Consider the following 17,457-nt stretch of genomic DNA (forward strand, 5'->3'; position numbering starts at 1 on the left):
ATAGGTTATTTGTTAGTGGTTAGTGCGAGAGATGTCGATGTAGGGCTTTTCACCTACTCATTGAGTTATTAAACCCACTGTCGGTGGGAGCCAATACCAAGGTGCGAACCCAATACCTACCACCCTTAAGACTGATGGCATAACCACTATACCATTGAGTGGATTACCTGTGGCAAAACTTGGCAAGAAAAGTCAGAATAATTACGTATGAGTTTTCTGACAAATGTTGTAAGATGTTTCCAACAAATAGAGCTCTTTAAACAACTAGATTTCCATATTAAACACATTTTCCTGTTTAAGATATTGGTGTCTGTACAGTATATTCATATACAGAACTTCACATACGTTGTTTTTGCTTCCTATTTATTGCACAAGTTTGGTATATTCGTGTGCAAAATAAACGAGTGCAATAAAAAGGAAGCGAAAACAACGTACATGTATGTGAAGTTCTGTATTTATTACATACCTTCTTTTATGTTTTACAAAAACAATTTTTAATTTAGCGTCATAACAACACTTTTTTAAATCTATGATTAGTACTCTTTTCATGGATTTACTTAACATTAAGAATTATACGCTGCGGCAGCCTTGCGTAATGTTTCAAATACGATGTGATGTAATTTGTAAATCATATATGACGTCAGTAACTAAAAGGCGCTAACTCAGTAAAAATAAAAAGGGAATTCCACATTTAAAAGTCCCGATCCATATCGCACATATATGCGATACAAAATAAATTCTATCACACAGTTTGAAAATGTCTTTATCACTAGAGTAAGATTGAATAAGTATGTAATAAAGTGTGTTGTTGATCATCCATATTGGAGTAGACCTTTCAATAGTATGTGTGTAATAAAGTGTGTTGTTGATCATCCATATTGGAGTAGACCTTTCAGTAGTATGTGTTTTAATAAAGTGTGTTGTTGATCATCCATACTGGAGTAGACCTTTCAGTAGTATGTGTGTAATAAAGTGTGTTGTTGATCATCCATATTGGAGTAGACCTTTCAGTAGTATGTGTGTAATAAAGTGTGTTGTTGATCATCCATATTGGAGTAGACCTTTCAGTAGTATGTGTTTTAATAAAGTGTGTTGTTGATCATCCATATTGGAGTAGACCTTTCAGTAGTATGTGTGTAGTAAAGTGTGTTGTTGATCATCCATATTGGAGTAGACCTTTCAGTAGTATGTGTGTAGTAAAGTGTGTTGTTGATCATCCATATTGGAGTAGACCTTTCAGTAGTATGTGTGTAGTAAAGTGTGTTGTTGATCATCCATATTGGAGTAGACCTTTCAGTAGTATGTGTGTAGTAAAGTGTGTTGTTGATCATCCATATTGGAGTAGACCTTTCAGTAGTATGTGTGTAATAAAGTGTTGTTGATCATCCATATTGGAGTAGACCTTTCAGTAGTATGTGTGTAGTAAAGTGTGTTGTTGATCATCCATATTGGAGTAGACCTTTCAGTAGTATGTGTGTAATAAAGTGTGTTGTTGATCATCCATATTGGAGTAGACCTTTCAGTAGTATGTGTGTAATAAAGTGTGTTGTTGATCATCCATATTGGAGTAGACCTTTCAGTAGTATGTGTGTAGTAAAGTGTGTTGTTGATCATCCATATTGGAGTAGACCTTTCAGTAGTATGTGTTTTAATAAAGTGTGTTGTTGATCATCCATATTGGAGTAGACCTTTCAGTAGTATGTGTGTAATAAAGTGTTGTTGATCATCCATATTGGAGTAGACCTTTCAGTAGTATGTGTGTAATAAAGTGTGTTGTTGATCATCCATATTGGAGTAGACCTTTCAGTAGTATGTGTGTAGTAAAGTGTGTTGTTGATCATCCATATTGGAGTAGACCTTTCAGTAGTATGTGTGTAATAAAGTGTGTTGTTGATCATCCATATTGGAGTAGACCTTTCAGTAGTATGTGTGTAATAAAGTGTGTTGTTGATCATCCATATTGGAGTAGACCTTTCAGTAGTATGTGTGTAATAAAGTGTTGTTGATCATCCATATTGGAGTAGACCTTTCAGTAGTATGTGTGTAATAAAGTGTGTTGTTGATCATCCATATTGGAGTAGACCTTTCAGTAGTATGTGTGTAGTAAAGTGTGTTGTTGATCATCCATATTGGAGTAGACCTTTCAGTAGTATGTGTGTAATAAAGTGTGTTGTTGATCATCCATATTGGAGTAGACCTTTCAGTAGTATGTGTGTAATAAAGTGTGTTGTTGATCATCCATATTGGAGTAGACCTTTCAGTAGTATGTGTGTAATAAAGTGTGTTGTTGATCATCCATATTGGAGTAGACCTTTCAGTAGTATGTGTGTAGTAAAGTGTGTTGTTGATCATCCATATTGGAGTAGACCTTTCAGTAGTATGTGTGTAATAAAGTGTGTTGTTGATCATCCATATTGGAGTAGACCTTTCAGTAGTATGTGTTTTAATAAAGTGTGTTGTTGATCATCCATATTGGAGTAGACCTTTCAGTAGTATGTGTGTAGTTAAAGTGTGTTGTTGATCATCCATATTGGAGTAGACCTTTCAGTAGTATGTGTGTAATAAAGTGTGTTGTTGATCATCCATATTGGAGTAGACCTTTCAGTAGTATGTGTGTAATAAAGTGTGTTGTTGATCATCCATATTGGAGTAGACCTTTCAGTAGTATGTGTGTAATATTGGAAGTGTGTTGTTGATCATCCATATTGGAGTAGACCTTTCAGTAGTATGTGTGTAATAAAGTGTGTTGTTGATCATCCATATTGGAGTAGACCTTTCAGTAGTATGTGTGTAATAAAGTGTGTTGTTGATCATCCATATTGGAGTAGACCTTTCAGTAGTATGTGTGTAATAAAGTGTGTTGTTGATCATCCATATTGGAGTAGACCTTTCAGTAGTATGTGTGTAATAAAGTGTGTTGTTGATCATCCATATTGGAGTAGACCTTTCAGTAGTATGTGTGTAATAAAGTGTGTTGTTGATCATCCATATTGGAGTAGACCTTTCAGTAGTATGTGTGTAGTAAAGTGTGTTGTTGATCATCCATATTGGAGTAGACCTTTCAGTAGTATGTGTGTAATAAAGTGTGTTGTTGATCATCCATATTGGAGTAGACCTTTCAGTAGTATGTGTGTAGTAAAGTGTGTTGTTGATCATCCATATTGGAGTAGACCTTTCAGTAGTATGTGTGTAATAAAGTGTTGTTGATCATCCATATTGGAGTAGACCTTTCAGTAGTATGTGTGTAATAAAGTGTGTTGTTGATCATCCATACTGGAGTAGACCTTTCAGTAGTATGTGTGTAATAAAGTGTGTTGTTGATCATCCATATTGGAGTAGACCTTTCAGTAGTATGTGTGTAATAAAGTGTTGTTGATCATCCATATTGGAGTAGACCTTTCAGTAGTATGTGTGTAATAAAGTGTTGTTGATCATCCATATTGGAGTAGACCTTTCAGTAGTATGTGTGTAATAAAGTGTTGTTGATCATCCATATTGGAGTAGACCTTTCAGTAGTATGTGTAATAAAGTGTGTTGTTGATCATCCATATTGGAGTAGACCTTTCAGTAGTATGTGTGTAATAAAGTGTGTTGTTGATCATCCATATTGGAGTAGACCTTTCAGTAGTATGTGTGTAATAAAGTGTGTTGTTGATCATCCATATTGGAGTAGACCTTTCAGTAGTATGTGTTTTAATAAAGTGTGTTGTTGATCATCCATATTGGAGGAGACCTTTCAGTAGTATGTGTGTAATAAAGTGTTGTTGATCATCCATACTGGAGTAGACCTTTCAGTAGTATGTGTAATAAAGTGTTGTTGATCATCCATACTGGAGTAGACCTTTCAGTAGTATGTGTGTAATAAAGTGTTGTTGTTGATCATCCATACTGGAGTAGACCTTTCAGTAGTATGTGTGTAATAAAGTGTGTTGTTGATCATCCATATTGGAGTAGACCTTTCAGTAGTATGTGTGTAATAAAGTGTGTTGTTGATCATCCATATTGGAGTAGACCTTTCAGTAGTAGTAGTAGATCAGTAGTAGTAATGTGTTGTTGTGGAGTAGACCTTTCAGTAGTATGTGTGTAATAAAGTGTTGTTGATCATCCATATTGGAGTAGACCTTTCAGTAGTATGTGTAATAAAGTGTTGTTGATCATCCATACTGGAGTAGACCTTTCAGTAGTATGTGTGTAATAAAGTGTTGTTGATCATCCATACTGGAGTAGACCTTTCAGTAGTATGTGTAATAAAGTGTTGTTGATCATCCATACTGGAGTAGACCTTTCAGTAGTATGTGTAATAAAGTGTTGTTGATCATCCATACTGGAGTAGACCTTTCAGTAGTAGTATGTGTGTAATAAAGTGTGTTGTTGATCATCCATATTGGAGTAGACCTTTCAGTAGTATGTGTAATAAAGTGTGTTGTTGATCATCCATATTGGAGTAGACCTTTCAGTAGTATGTGTGTATAAAGTGTTGTTGATCATCCATATTGGAGTAGACCTTTCAATAGTAGTATTGTGTTGTTGATCATCCATATTGGAGTAGACCTTTCAGTAGTATGTGTAATAAAGTGTGTTGTTGATCATCCATATTGGAGTAGACCTTTCAGTAGATAATAAAGTGTTCCATATCATCCATACCTTTCAGTAGTAGACCTTTCAATAGTATGTGTATCATCCATAAAGTGTTGTTGATCATCCATACTGGAGTAGACCTTTCAATAGTAATAAAGTGTGTTGTTGATCATCCATGATCATCCATATTGGAGTAGACTTTGGTAGTAATAAAGTGTGTTGTTGATCATCCATACTGTAGACCTTTCAATAGTATCATCATCCATATTGGATAGACTATGTGTGTAATAAAGTGTGTTGTTGATCATCCGTTCTGGAGTAGACCTTTCAGTAGTATGTGTTGTAATAAAGTGTGTTGTTGATCATCCATACTGGAGTAGACCTTTGGAGTAGTATGTAAATTGTGTTGTTGATAATAAAGTGTTGTTGATCATCCATACTGGAGTAGTATGTGTTCAATAAAGTGTGTTGTTGATCATCCATATTGGAGTAGACCTTTCAGTAGTATGTGTGTGTAAAGTGTGTTGTTGATCATCCATATTGGAGTAGACCTTTCAGTAGTATGTGTGTAGGTGTGTAAAAAATAAAGTGTTGTTGATCATCCATACTGGAGTAGACCTTTCAATAGTATGTGTAATAAAGTGTTGTTGATCATCCATACTGGAGTAGACCTTTCAATAGTATGTGTAATAAAGTGTTGTTGATCATCCATACTGGAGTAGACCTTTCAATAGTATGTGTAATAAAGTGTTGTTGATCATCCATACTGGAGTAGACCTTTCAGTAGTATGTGTAATAAAGTGTTGTTGATCATCCATACTGGAGTAGACCTTTCAGTAGTATGTGTAATAAAGTGTTGTTGATCATCCATACTGGAGTAGACCTTTCAGTAGTATGTGTAATAAAGTGTTGTTGATCATCCATACTGGAGTAGACCTTTCAATAGTATGTGTAATAAAGTGTTGTTGATCATCCATACTGGAGTAGACCTTTCAATAGTATGTGTAATAAAGTGTTGTTGATCATCCATACTGGAGTAGACCTTTCAATAGTATGTGTAATAAAGTGTTGTTGATCATCCATACTGGAGTAGACCTTTCAATAGTATGTGTAATAAAGTGTTGTTGATCATCCATACTGGAGTAGACCTTTCAAGTAGTATGTGTAATAAAGTGTTGTTGATCATCCATACTGGAGTAGACCTTTCAGTAGTATGTGTAATAAAGTGTTGTTGATCATCCATACTGGAGTAGACCTTTCAATAGTATGTGTAATAAAGTGTTGTTGATCATCCATACTGGAGTAGACCTTTCAATAGTATGTGTAATAAAGTGTTGTTGATCATCCATACTGGAGTAGACCTTTCAATAGTATGTGTAATAAAGTGTTGTTGATCATCCATACTGGAGTAGACCTTTCAATAGTATGTGTAATAAAGTGTTGTTGATCATCCATACTGGAGTAGACCTTTCAATAGTATGTGTAATAAAGTGTTGTTGATCATCCATACTGGAGTAGACCTTTCAATAGTATGTGTAATAAAGTGTTGTTGATCATCCATACTGGAGTAGACCTTTCAATAGTATGTGTAATAAAGTGTTGTTGATCATCCATACTGGAGTAGACCTTTCAATAGTATGTGTAATAAAGTGTTGTTGATCATCCATACTGGAGTAGACCTTTCAATAGTATGTGTAATAAAGTGTTGTTGATCATCCATACTGGAGTAGACCTTTCAGTAGTATGTGTAATAAAGTGTTGTTGATCATCCATACTGGAGTAGACCTTTCAATAGTATGTGTAATAAAGTGTTGTTGATCATCCATACTGGAGTAGACCTTTCAATAGTATGTGTAATAAAGTGTTGTTGATCATCCATACTGGAGTAGACCTTTCAATAGTATGTGTAATAAAGTGTTGTTGATCATCCATACTGGAGTAGACCTTTCAATAGTATGTGTAATAAAGTGTTGTTGATCATCCATACTGGAGTAGACCTTTCAGTAGTATGTGTAATAAAGTGTTGTTGATCATCCATACTGGAGTAGACCTTTCAATAGTATGTGTAATAAAGTGTTGTTGATCATCCATACTGGAGTAGACCTTTCAATAGTATGTGTAATAAAGTGTTGTTGATCATCCATACTGGAGTAGACCTTTCAGTAGTATGTGTAATAAAGTGTTGTTGATCATCCATACTGGAGTAGACCTTTCAATAGTATGTGTAATAAAGTGTTGTTGATCATCCATACTGGAGTAGACCTTTCAATAGTATGTGTAATAAAGTGTTGTTGATCATCCATACTGGAGTAGACCTTTCAGTAGTATGTGTAATAAAGTGTTGTTGATCATCCATACTGGAGTAGACCTTTCAATAGTATGTGTAATAAAGTGTTGTTGATCATCCATACTGGAGTAGACCTTTCAATAGTATGTGTAATAAAGTGTTGTTGATCATCCATACTGGAGTAGACCTTTCAATAGTATGTGTAATAAAGTGTTGTTGATCATCCATACTGGAGTAGACCTTTCAATAGTATGTGTAATAAAGTGTTGTTGATCATCCATACTGGAGTAGACCTTTCAATAGTATGTGTAATAAAGTGTTGTTGATCATCCATACTGGAGTAGACCTTTCAATAGTATGTGTAAGGTAGGAAGGAAATGGTTTATTTAACGATGCACTCAACACATTTTATTTTTCAATTATATAGCCCCAGACATATGGTTAAGGACCACACAGATATTGGGCTACTTTTTTCGTAAAGCAGCAAGGAATCTTTTATATGCACCATCCCACAGACAAGGTAGTACATATCACAGCCTTTGATATGCCAGTTGTGGTGAACTGGCTGGAACAAGAAATAGCCCAATGGGCCCACCGACGGAGATCGATCCCAGACGGACTGTGCATCGAGAGAAAGCTTTACGACTGGTCTATGACCCGTCCCTTAGTATGTGTGTAGTTACATAAGTAGTAGTATGTCACCGTGCACATGAATGCATGCTTGTGTGTGCTTGTGTGTGTGTAAATTATTGGCTGTTTGTTTTGCAGGTTAAAGAATTTTCCCAATGAGAGTTACCTGTGGGCAGAGGTACATACAATACTGGCTACCCTGCAGGCAGATGGTGTAGAACCAAAAACAAGTTTCCTTACAGGTGTGTTTACAAGTTTATGTTTTGATTTTAAACATATATTTTGTTTATCAATGCTACTACATGCATATGTGAAGAAATTTAATTAGTGGAGGGAGGCAGGAGTGTGTGTGTGTGGGGGGGGGGGGGTGTCTTTGTGACCAGAGTAAAGTGTAGAAGTAGTCTGATGAACCAACTGGGAGTAGCTGGGTAATTACAGCTGTATTTGTGTGTTCAGGGGAGGTAATTACACACTTTGACAAACTGACTGAGAGTCCTGGGAGTAGCTGGGTAATTACAGCTGTAGTTGTGTGTTCAGGGGAGGTAATTACACACTTTGACAAACCATCTGGGAGTCTTGGGAGTACCTGGGTAATTACAGCTGTATTTGTGTGTTCAGGGGAGGTAATTACACACTTTGACAAACCGACTGGGAGTAGCTGGGTAAATACAGCTGTATTTGTGTGTTCAGGGGAGGTAATTACACACTTTGACAAACCAAGTGGGAGTAGCTGGGTACTTACAGCTGTATTTGTGTGTTCAGGGGAGGTAATTACAGCTGTATTTGTGTTCAGGGGAGGTAATTACATACTTTGACAAACCATCTGGGAGTCCTGCGAGTAGCTGGGAAATTACAGCTGTATTTGTGTGTTCAGGGGAGGTAATTACACACTTTGACAAACCGACTGAGAGTCCTGCGAGTAGCTGGGTAATCACAGCTGTATTTGTGTGTTCAGGGGAGGTAATTACATACTTTGACAAACCAACTGGGAGTCCTGGGAGTCCTGGGAGTAGCTGGGTAATTACAGCTGTATTTGTGTGTTCAAAGGAGGTAATTACACACTTTGACAAACCGACAGAGAGTCCTGGGAGTTACAGCTGTATTTGTGTGTTCAGGGGAGGTAATTACACACTTTGACAAACCGACTGAGAGTCCTGCGAGTAGCTGGGTAATTACAGCTGTATTTGTGTGTTCAGAGGAGGTAATTACACACTTTGACAAACCGACTGAGAGTCCTGGGAGTATGTGGGTAATTACAGCTGTATTTGTGTGTTCAGGGGAGGTAATTACACACTTTGATAAAACAACTGGGAGTAGCTGGATAATTACAGCTGTATTTGTGTGTTCAGGGGAGGTAATTATATACTTTGACAAAACAACTGGGAGTAGCTGGGTAATTACAGCTGTATTTGTGTGTTCAGAGGAGGTAATTACATACTTTGACAAACCGACTGAGAGTCCTGGGAGTAGTAGGTAATTACAGCTGTATTTGTGTGTTCAGGGGAGGTAATTACACACTTTGATAAACCAACTGGGAGTAGCTGGATAATTACAGCTGTATTTGTGTGTTCAGGGGAGGTAATTACACACTTTGACAAACCAACTGAGATTCCTGGGAGTAGCTGGATAATTACAGCTGTATTTGTGTGTTCAGGGGAGGTAATTACACACTTTGACAACCCAACTGGGAGTAGCTGGGTAATTACAGCTGTATTTGTGTGTTCAGGGGAGGTAATTGCATAGATATTACTCTTAATTATTTTTTTTACCCATGTCTATTGTTAATTTTAATAGGATTTGTCATACTTTTTTTTTTTCACTTCAAGCTCAAAACCTGACCAATGAGTAATTCTCCACAAATTTATTTCAGAAATATTTGCTGCAATTCCGACACACATCCAGTGTCGAATGCTCCTGAATGTAGCAGAAAAGATTGTCGATGTGTTGGAAAGATGTCGCCTTTTGTTATTGGCCATGAAGAAATTCCCCGACCTCGTCTCGGAACATGGGGTATCAAATAAAAATATATGTATTTCTTGTGTTAACTTGAGTTTCAATGTTTTATTATTAATTTTAATATACTTACCTATAATATTTATATTTTTGTAATGCTCTTTAGTCTGTGTTTTAATTACATACTTGCCTTTGTTTGACACATAATAAACAATTTATTTTTCATATTGTGGTGTCAATAAACATTTACTCATTTATTCAATGGGGGTATTTATTTATGTCATGTGCTCTAGTGGTATCTTTAAACAAAACAGCAGATGGAGCTACACATGTATTTACTTTTCTCGGCCTCCTACTTTAAAAGAAAGTGAACACCTTTTTACAAGTATACACCTCACTGTGTCAGTAGATATAGCTGTTTACGTTTTCAAACATTGAAAGTGAACACCTTTTTACAAGTATACACCTCACTGTGTCAGTAGATATAGCTGTTTACGTTTTCAAACATTGAAAGTGAACACCTTTTTACAAGTATACACCTCACTGTGTCAGTAGATATAGCTGTTTACGTTTTCAAACATTGAAAGTGAACACCTTTTTACAAGTATACACCTCACTGTGTCAGTAGATATAGCTGTTTACGTTTTCAAACATTGAAAGATAGCAAACAGCCTGCTCCTCGTCTTTCAGCTAAAGCTTGTGGAGATGTTGTCTGTGGAGGAGAAAAAGGCAGCCATGATGAGCCCAGTCAACTGTTACAGGAAGCTACTGGGTGAGTACTTTGGAAAAACCAGCTTGTCTCCCACCCTCTCTCTCTCCCTCTCTCTCTATCCCCTACCCTAATCTCTTTCTCCTTTCTCTGCCTCCCTAGCTGTCTTCCTTCCTCTTTCTCTGTCACTCCCTTCCTCTTTCTGTCTCTGTCTCTGTCTCTCTCTCTCTCTCTCTCTCTCTCTCTCTCTCTCTCTCTCTCTCTCTCTCTCTCTCTCACCGTATCCCTCTGTCTCTCCTTGCCCCTCTCCATAATGTGTTTTTAAATAACAGTGTTGTGTAAAATGGCTGAGGTATTGTATGCCTGACATGTTTTTCTTGTTTCAGTGTGTGACACACTGCCGCTGATTCTTGAGAAGGGGCGACATCTCGATATGAAACCCTGCCAGCTTTACACCTGGCTACAGAGGGCGATCGAATTCTATGTCAGTTACATCACCCAGCCAGCTAGTTCAGATACCCCCCTGTCACCAGGTTTGTTGGTAAAATATAGCTTCCCATCCCCTCCTCATCCACCGCCCACTCATCCAGCTTGTACTGGTTTAGGGCTAGGATTTAGATGCTCGTCTGAGGTGACTTGAACCCCCTCGGGGGTGAGACGTAGTCTAGTGGTAAAAGCGTTCGTTTGATGCACAGTCGGTTTGGAATCGATCCCCATCAGTGGGCCCCTTGGGCTATTTCTCGCTCCAGCCAGTGCACCACGACTGGTATATCAAAGGCCGTGGTGTGTGCTATCCTGTCTGTGGGATGGTGCATATAAAAGATCCCTTGCTGCTAATCAAAATACATGCAATTTTCTACCGTCTGCCATTTTACTTTTTTATGGAATACTTTTGAAGAGGGGTGAAAGTCTGCAAATTATGTGACATAATTAATATGAAATCAATGTGCTCTAGTGGTATCTTTAAACAAAACAAACGTTATATATATTTTTTTAATATGACATCATTATGTTTGCTTTTATATCAAAATACGTTATGTCATTCTTAGATTATGTTATATCCTTTCACCCCTCTTGGAGAGTATTCTATAAAATGGCAAAATGGCAGCTGGTACAAAATGACATGCTTTTTGCCCTATGCGATCATCATTGTCGATATAGGTGACATAATTATCAACTAGCATGTGGAATCTGTATCATTGTAATGTTTTTTTCAAGATTTCTGTTTGAACAAAATGTGTGTAAAAATCTAACAAAAAATTAAGGTAGGAGAGCAATTTATCATAGTTGGTTCGGACTTTAGGACATGTGGTAGTTGAGTGGTTTAAAGTGCTTACCTGATGTGCAGTCAATTTAGGATCCATCCCCATCAGTGATGGGCTGTTTCTTATTCAGACCAGTACTGTGCAACTGGTTTAACCGACCTCGGTGGTGTCGTGGTTAAGCCATCGGATATAAGGCTGGTAGGTACAGGGTTCTCAGCCTGGTACAGGGTTCTCAGCCCGGGAACCGATTCCCACCCAGAGCGAGTTTTAATGACTTAATGGGTAGGTGTATGGCCACTACACACTCTTCTCTCTCACTAACCACTAACAACTAACAACTAACTCACTGTCCTGGACAGAGAGCCCAGATAGCTAAGGTGTGTGCCCAGAACAGCGTGCTTGAACCTTATTTGGATATAAGCACAAAAATAAATTGAAGTGAATGTGCAGCTGGAGTAATAAAGGCCATGGTATGTGCTGTCTGTCTGTGAGATGGTACATGATGAGTGGCATCAGCAGGTTTGCACTCTACTCTAACGAATTCCTTAACCATATGTCCGACCCCGTAAATAAAAGGTGTTTTGAGTGTATCATTAAATAAAACATTTCTTTCTTCCTTTCTTTGTTTCTTTGTTTCTTCCTTTTTGTTTTTCTTAGTTATGTCATGTCATGTATTCCAGATTTACTATCTCCATCCAAGTCCTGTAAGAAGTCCCCAGCGATTCCAGGTCTCCTGGCACGCGAGAGTCAGATCGGAGATCCCTGGTCCGGCTTGTTTAGACTCCTACAGCTTGTCAGCAGTCACCTGGGCTGGGACATAGAATCAGACCTCTTCACCAAGTCTAAGTAAGTCAGCAGTCACCTGGGCTGGGAGATCAATTCAGACCTCTTCACTAAGTCTAAGTAAATCAGACCTCTTCACTAAGTCTAAGTAAGTCAGACCTCTTCACTAAGTCTAAGTAAGTCAGCAGTCACCTGGGCTGGGAGATAGAGTCAGACCTCTTCACCAAGTCTAAGTAAGTCAGCAGTCACCTGGGCTGGGAGATAGAGTCAGACCTCTTCACCAAGTCTAAGTAAGTCAGCAGTCACCTGGGCTGGGAGATAGAGTCAGACCTCTTCACCAAGTCTAAGTAAGTCAGCAGTCACCTGGGCTGGGAGATAGAGTCAGACCTCTTCACTAAGTCTAAGTAAGTCAGCAGTCACCTAGGCTGTGAGATGGAGTCAGACCTCTTCACCAAGTCTAAGTAAATCAGACCTCTTCACTAAGTCTAAGTAAGTCAGACCTCTTCACTAAGTCTAAGTAAGTCAGACCTCTTCACTAAGTCTAAGTAAGTCAGCAGTCACCTGGGCTGGGAGATAGAGTCAGACCTCTTCACCAAGTGTAAGTAAGTCAGCAGTCACCTGGGCTGGGAGATAGAGTCAGACCTCTTCACCAAGTCTAAGTAAGTCAGCAGTCACCTGGGCTGGGAGATAGAGTCAGACCTCTTCACCAAGTCTAAGTAAGTCAGCAGTCACCTGGGCTGGGAGATAGAGTCAGACCTCTTCACCAAGTCTAAGTAAGTCAGCAGTCACCTGGGCTGGGAGATAGAGTCAGACCTCTTCACCAAGTCTAAGTAAGTCAGCAGTCACCTGGGCTGGGAGATAGAGTCAGACCTCTTCACCAAGTCGAAGTAAGTCAGCAGTCACCTGGGCTGGGAGATAGAGTCAGACCTCTTCACCAAGTCTAAGTAAGTCTGACCTCTTCACCAAGTCTAAGTAAGTCAGGCCTCTTCACTAAGTCTAAGTAAGTCAGACCTCTTCACTAAGTCTAAGTAAGTCAGGCCTCTTCACTGAGTCTATGTAAGTCAGCAGTCACCTGGGCTGTGAGATGGAGTCAGACCTCTTCACTAAGTCTAAGTAAGTCTGACCTCTTCACTAAGTCTAAGTAAGTCTGACCTTTTCACTGAGTCTATGTAAGTCAGCAGTCACCTGGGCTGTGAGATGGAGTCAGACCTCTTCACTAAGTCTAAATTAGTCTGACCTCTTCACTGAGTCTATGTAAGTCAGCAGTCACCTGGGCTGTGAGATGGAGTCAGACCTCTTCACGAAGTCTAAGTAAGTCTGACCTCTTCACTAAGTCTAAGTAAGTCTGACCTTTTCACTGAGTCTATGTAACTCAGCAGTCACCTGGGCTGTGAGATGGAGTCAGACCTCTTCACTAAGTCTAAATTAGTCTGACCTCTTCACTGAGTCTATGTAACTCAGCAGTCACCTGGGCTGTGAGATGGAGTCAGACCTCTTCACGAAGTCTAAGTAAGTCTGACCTCTTCACTAAGTCTAAGTAAGTCTGACCTTTTCACTGAGTCTATGTAACTCAGCAGTCACCTGGGCTGTGAGATGGAGTCAGACCTCTTCACTAAGTCTAAATTAGTCTAACTCAAATACAAACTATAGTCATGTATACCTTCTATGAATGGCTCTGAATCAATTTTTATTACCCATATGGTTAAAAATATCTTAGTACATATCAAAGTGATACGTCCCACTAGAACGCCAAGCGGGACGTAACACTTCGACGTCGCATGATGACGTCATCGATTGGCGCACTACAACCTTACAGAAACGTCCAGCAAACAAGTTGAATGATATAAATTAAGGACGAGTATGGGTAATAAATAAGATGTTAAACGAGCCTCCATTTCATATCACGTGTATGTCCCTCATGAAATATTTTCATTGTCACTCGCTAAAGTTTGTGACAGTTGAACATTATTTCACTCAGAACATAAACATGATATGAAATGGAGGCTCGTTTAACATCCTAAAGATCAGACCTTAGCAGGAAGCATTAAGTGCACCACTCAGTTAGATTATTGGGAGCCCTTTAAGATATTGCCATACTTATTAATATGTGAATTCACATGCTAAGAGTAGCTAAAAATTACTTTCCATGAATTAGTGTTGGGGGAGTGATCAAAAGAAATAGCTCCTCTTAAATGGTGAGGTCTGGTTTAATGTACATAAAACCTCTAATTATACACAATAATCGTTTAACAAATACTTTACTACTAATTACTGGTGCTTTATTTTTTTAACTTACCCTCAGCCCCTGATTGCAGCGTTGTATAATTTGCACATCCATCAAGGTGGTTAAATTCTGCAATGCTGCAATTAGAGACCACAGGTGAGTTAAAAAATACAGACAAAAAAACACAAAAATCCGTGGAAAAGTGCATATAAAAGATCCCTTGCTGCATTAGGAAAAATGTAGCAGGTTTCTGCTGATGACTGTCAGAATGACCAAATGTTTGACATCAAATGGCCCATGATTAATTACTCAATGTGCTCTGTTGGTGTTGTTAAACAAAAAACAAACATTTGACAATACTTACACTATAATAGTGATTGCAGGAAAAATTATAATTGTGACATTTTCTCTAATGTTAAAATGGTGTCGTTTTTAACTGATTGCCGTTGTTGGTGGTTTGTTTTGCAGGGACTATCAGTGGCACTTTCTGCTGAATGTGTTCAACCATGCGAAACAGGCTCCATCGTCGGAGAGTTCTCAGAAACAGATTCTCTTCATGTCCACCGTGGTCTTTCTCCAGTGTCTCAACACGTACATCAGCAGTCTTGACTCTGACACATCACAAGGTACTTCATATGTCTTAACTCTTTCACTGTCGTCTTTCTCATACATCAGCAGTCTCGACTCCGACACATCACAAGGTACTTCATATGTCTTAACTCTTTAACTCTTTCACTGTCATCTTTCTCATACATCAGCAGTCTTGATTCCGACACATCACAAGGTACTTCATATGTCTTAACTCTTTAACTCTTTCACTGTCATCTTTCTCATACATCAGCAGTCTCGACTCGACACGACACAAGGTACTTCATATGTCTTAACTCTTTCACTGTCGTCTTTCTCATACATCAACAGTCTCGACTCCGACACATCACAAGGTACTTCGTATGTCTCAACTCTTTAATGTGTCTCAACACGTACATAGCAGTCTCGACTCCGACACATCACAAGGTACTTCGTATGTCTCAACTCTTTAACGTGTCTCAACACGTACATCAGCAGTCTCGACTCCGACAAATCACAAGGTACTTCATATGTCTCAACTCTTTAACGTGTCTCAACACGTACATCAGCAGTCTCGACTCCGACACATCACAAGGTACTTCGTATGTCTCAACTCTTTAACTCTTTCACTGTCGTCTTTCTCATACATCAGCAGTCTCGACTCCGACACATCACAAGGTACTTCATATGTCTCAACTCTTTAACGTGTCTCAACACGTACATCAGCAGTCTCGACTCCGACACATCACAAGGTACTTCGTATGTCTCAACTCTTTAACTCTTTCACTGTCGTCTTTCTCATACATCAGCAGTCTCGACTCCGACACATCACAAGGTACTTCATATGTCTCAACTCTTTAACATGTCTCAACACGTACATCAGCAGTCTCGACTCCGACACATCACAAGGTACTTCGTATGTCTCAACTCTTTAACGTGTCTCAACACGTACATCAGCAGTCTCGACTCCGACACATCACAAGGTACTTCGTATGTCTCAGCTCTTTAACGTGTCTCAACATGTACATCAGCAGTCTCGACTCTGACACATCACAAGGTACTTCGTATGTCTCAGCTCTTTAACGTGTCTCAACATGTACATCAGCAGTCTCGACTTGGACACATCACAAGGTACTTCGTATGTCTCAACACGTACATCAGCAGTCTCGACTCCGACACATCACAAGGTACTTCATATATCTCAACTCTTAAACTCTTTCAGAGACGTGAACCATGTCAACAGTAGGTGAGGGTTTTTTGGTTTATGTGGTGTGTCGGCAAACCATTCTGAACAAATAGATCATCCATCAAAACTCACCCATTCATCAGTCCCTCTGTCCACTCATCTATCCATTTATCCATCCATCTGAACATCGATCCATGCATTTATCCATCAATCCAGGTATCTATCCATTCATCTATTCATCCATCCATCCATCCATCCATTTATCCATCAATCCAAGTATCCCTTCATCTATCCATCCTTCCATTCATCAATTCATTCATCCTTCCACTTACATGCATTCAATCACTCATTTATTCCATCCATCCATACATCCATCCATCCATCCATTCATTCATTTGTTGTATTGTTTCAGGCGGACTGCGTACCCCAGTGGTGTTGGTTGAAGGTTTCACATCAGAGAGTGATGAAGTCATTGCACAGTAAGTCAATCTCAGTGACTGGTGTCTCACTATTAGGTTTCACATCAGAGAGTGATGAAGTCATTGCACAGTAAGTCGACCTCAGTGACCGGTGTCTCACTATTAGGTTTCACATCAGAGAGTGATGAAGTCATTGCACAGTAAGTCGACCTCAGTGACCGGTGTCTCACTATTAGGTTTCACATCAGAGAGTGATGAAGTCATTGCACAGTAAGTCGACCTCAGTGACCGGTGTCTCACTATTAGGTTTCACATCAGAGAGTGATGAAGTTATTGCACAGTAAGTCGACCTCAGTGACCGGTGTCTCACTATTAGGTTTCACATCAGAGAGTGATGAAGTCATTGCACAGTAAGTCGACCTCAGTGACCGGTGTCTCACTATTAGGTTTCACATCAGAGAGTGATGAAGTCATTGCACAGTAAGTCGACCTCAGTGACCGGTGTCTCACTATTAGGTTTCACATCAGAGAGTGATGAACTCATTGCACAGTAAGTCGACCTCAGTGACCGGTGTCTCACTATTAGGTTTCACATCAGAGAGTGATGAAGTCATTGCACAGTAAGTCGACCTCAGTGACCGGTGTCTCACTATTAGGTTTCACATCAGAGAGTGATGAAGTCATTGCACAGTAAGTCGACCTCAGTGACCGGTGTCTCACTATTAGGTTTCACATCAGAGAGTGATGAAGTCATTGCACAGTAAGTCGACCTCAGTGACCGGTGTCTCACTATTAGGTTTCACATCAGAGAGTGATGAAGTTATTGCACAGTAAGTCGACCTCAGTGACCGGTGTC

General features: G+C 39.1%; 1 protein-coding gene across 1 annotated transcript in view; it reads left to right on the forward strand.

Annotated features, from left to right (window-relative positions):
* LOC121386642 (integrator complex subunit 10-like) overlaps window positions 1-17,457 on the forward strand; it is a 39,583-nt gene that overhangs the window by 2,522 nt on the left and 19,604 nt on the right. The window contains exons 3-9 of the mRNA XM_041517613.1: window positions 7,634-7,737; window positions 9,366-9,505; window positions 10,139-10,220; window positions 10,544-10,690; window positions 12,103-12,268; window positions 14,898-15,055; window positions 16,595-16,661. Of these exons, the coding sequence (XP_041373547.1) occupies window positions 7,634-7,737; window positions 9,366-9,505; window positions 10,139-10,220; window positions 10,544-10,690; window positions 12,103-12,268; window positions 14,898-15,055; window positions 16,595-16,661 (864 nt within the window). The remainder of the gene's footprint in view (window positions 1-7,633; window positions 7,738-9,365; window positions 9,506-10,138; window positions 10,221-10,543; window positions 10,691-12,102; window positions 12,269-14,897; window positions 15,056-16,594; window positions 16,662-17,457) is intronic.

The sequence above is a fragment of the Gigantopelta aegis genome, chromosome 12, assembly GCF_016097555.1.
Source record: "Gigantopelta aegis isolate Gae_Host chromosome 12, Gae_host_genome, whole genome shotgun sequence".
NCBI classification, from domain to species: domain Eukaryota; kingdom Metazoa; phylum Mollusca; class Gastropoda; order Neomphalida; family Peltospiridae; genus Gigantopelta; species Gigantopelta aegis.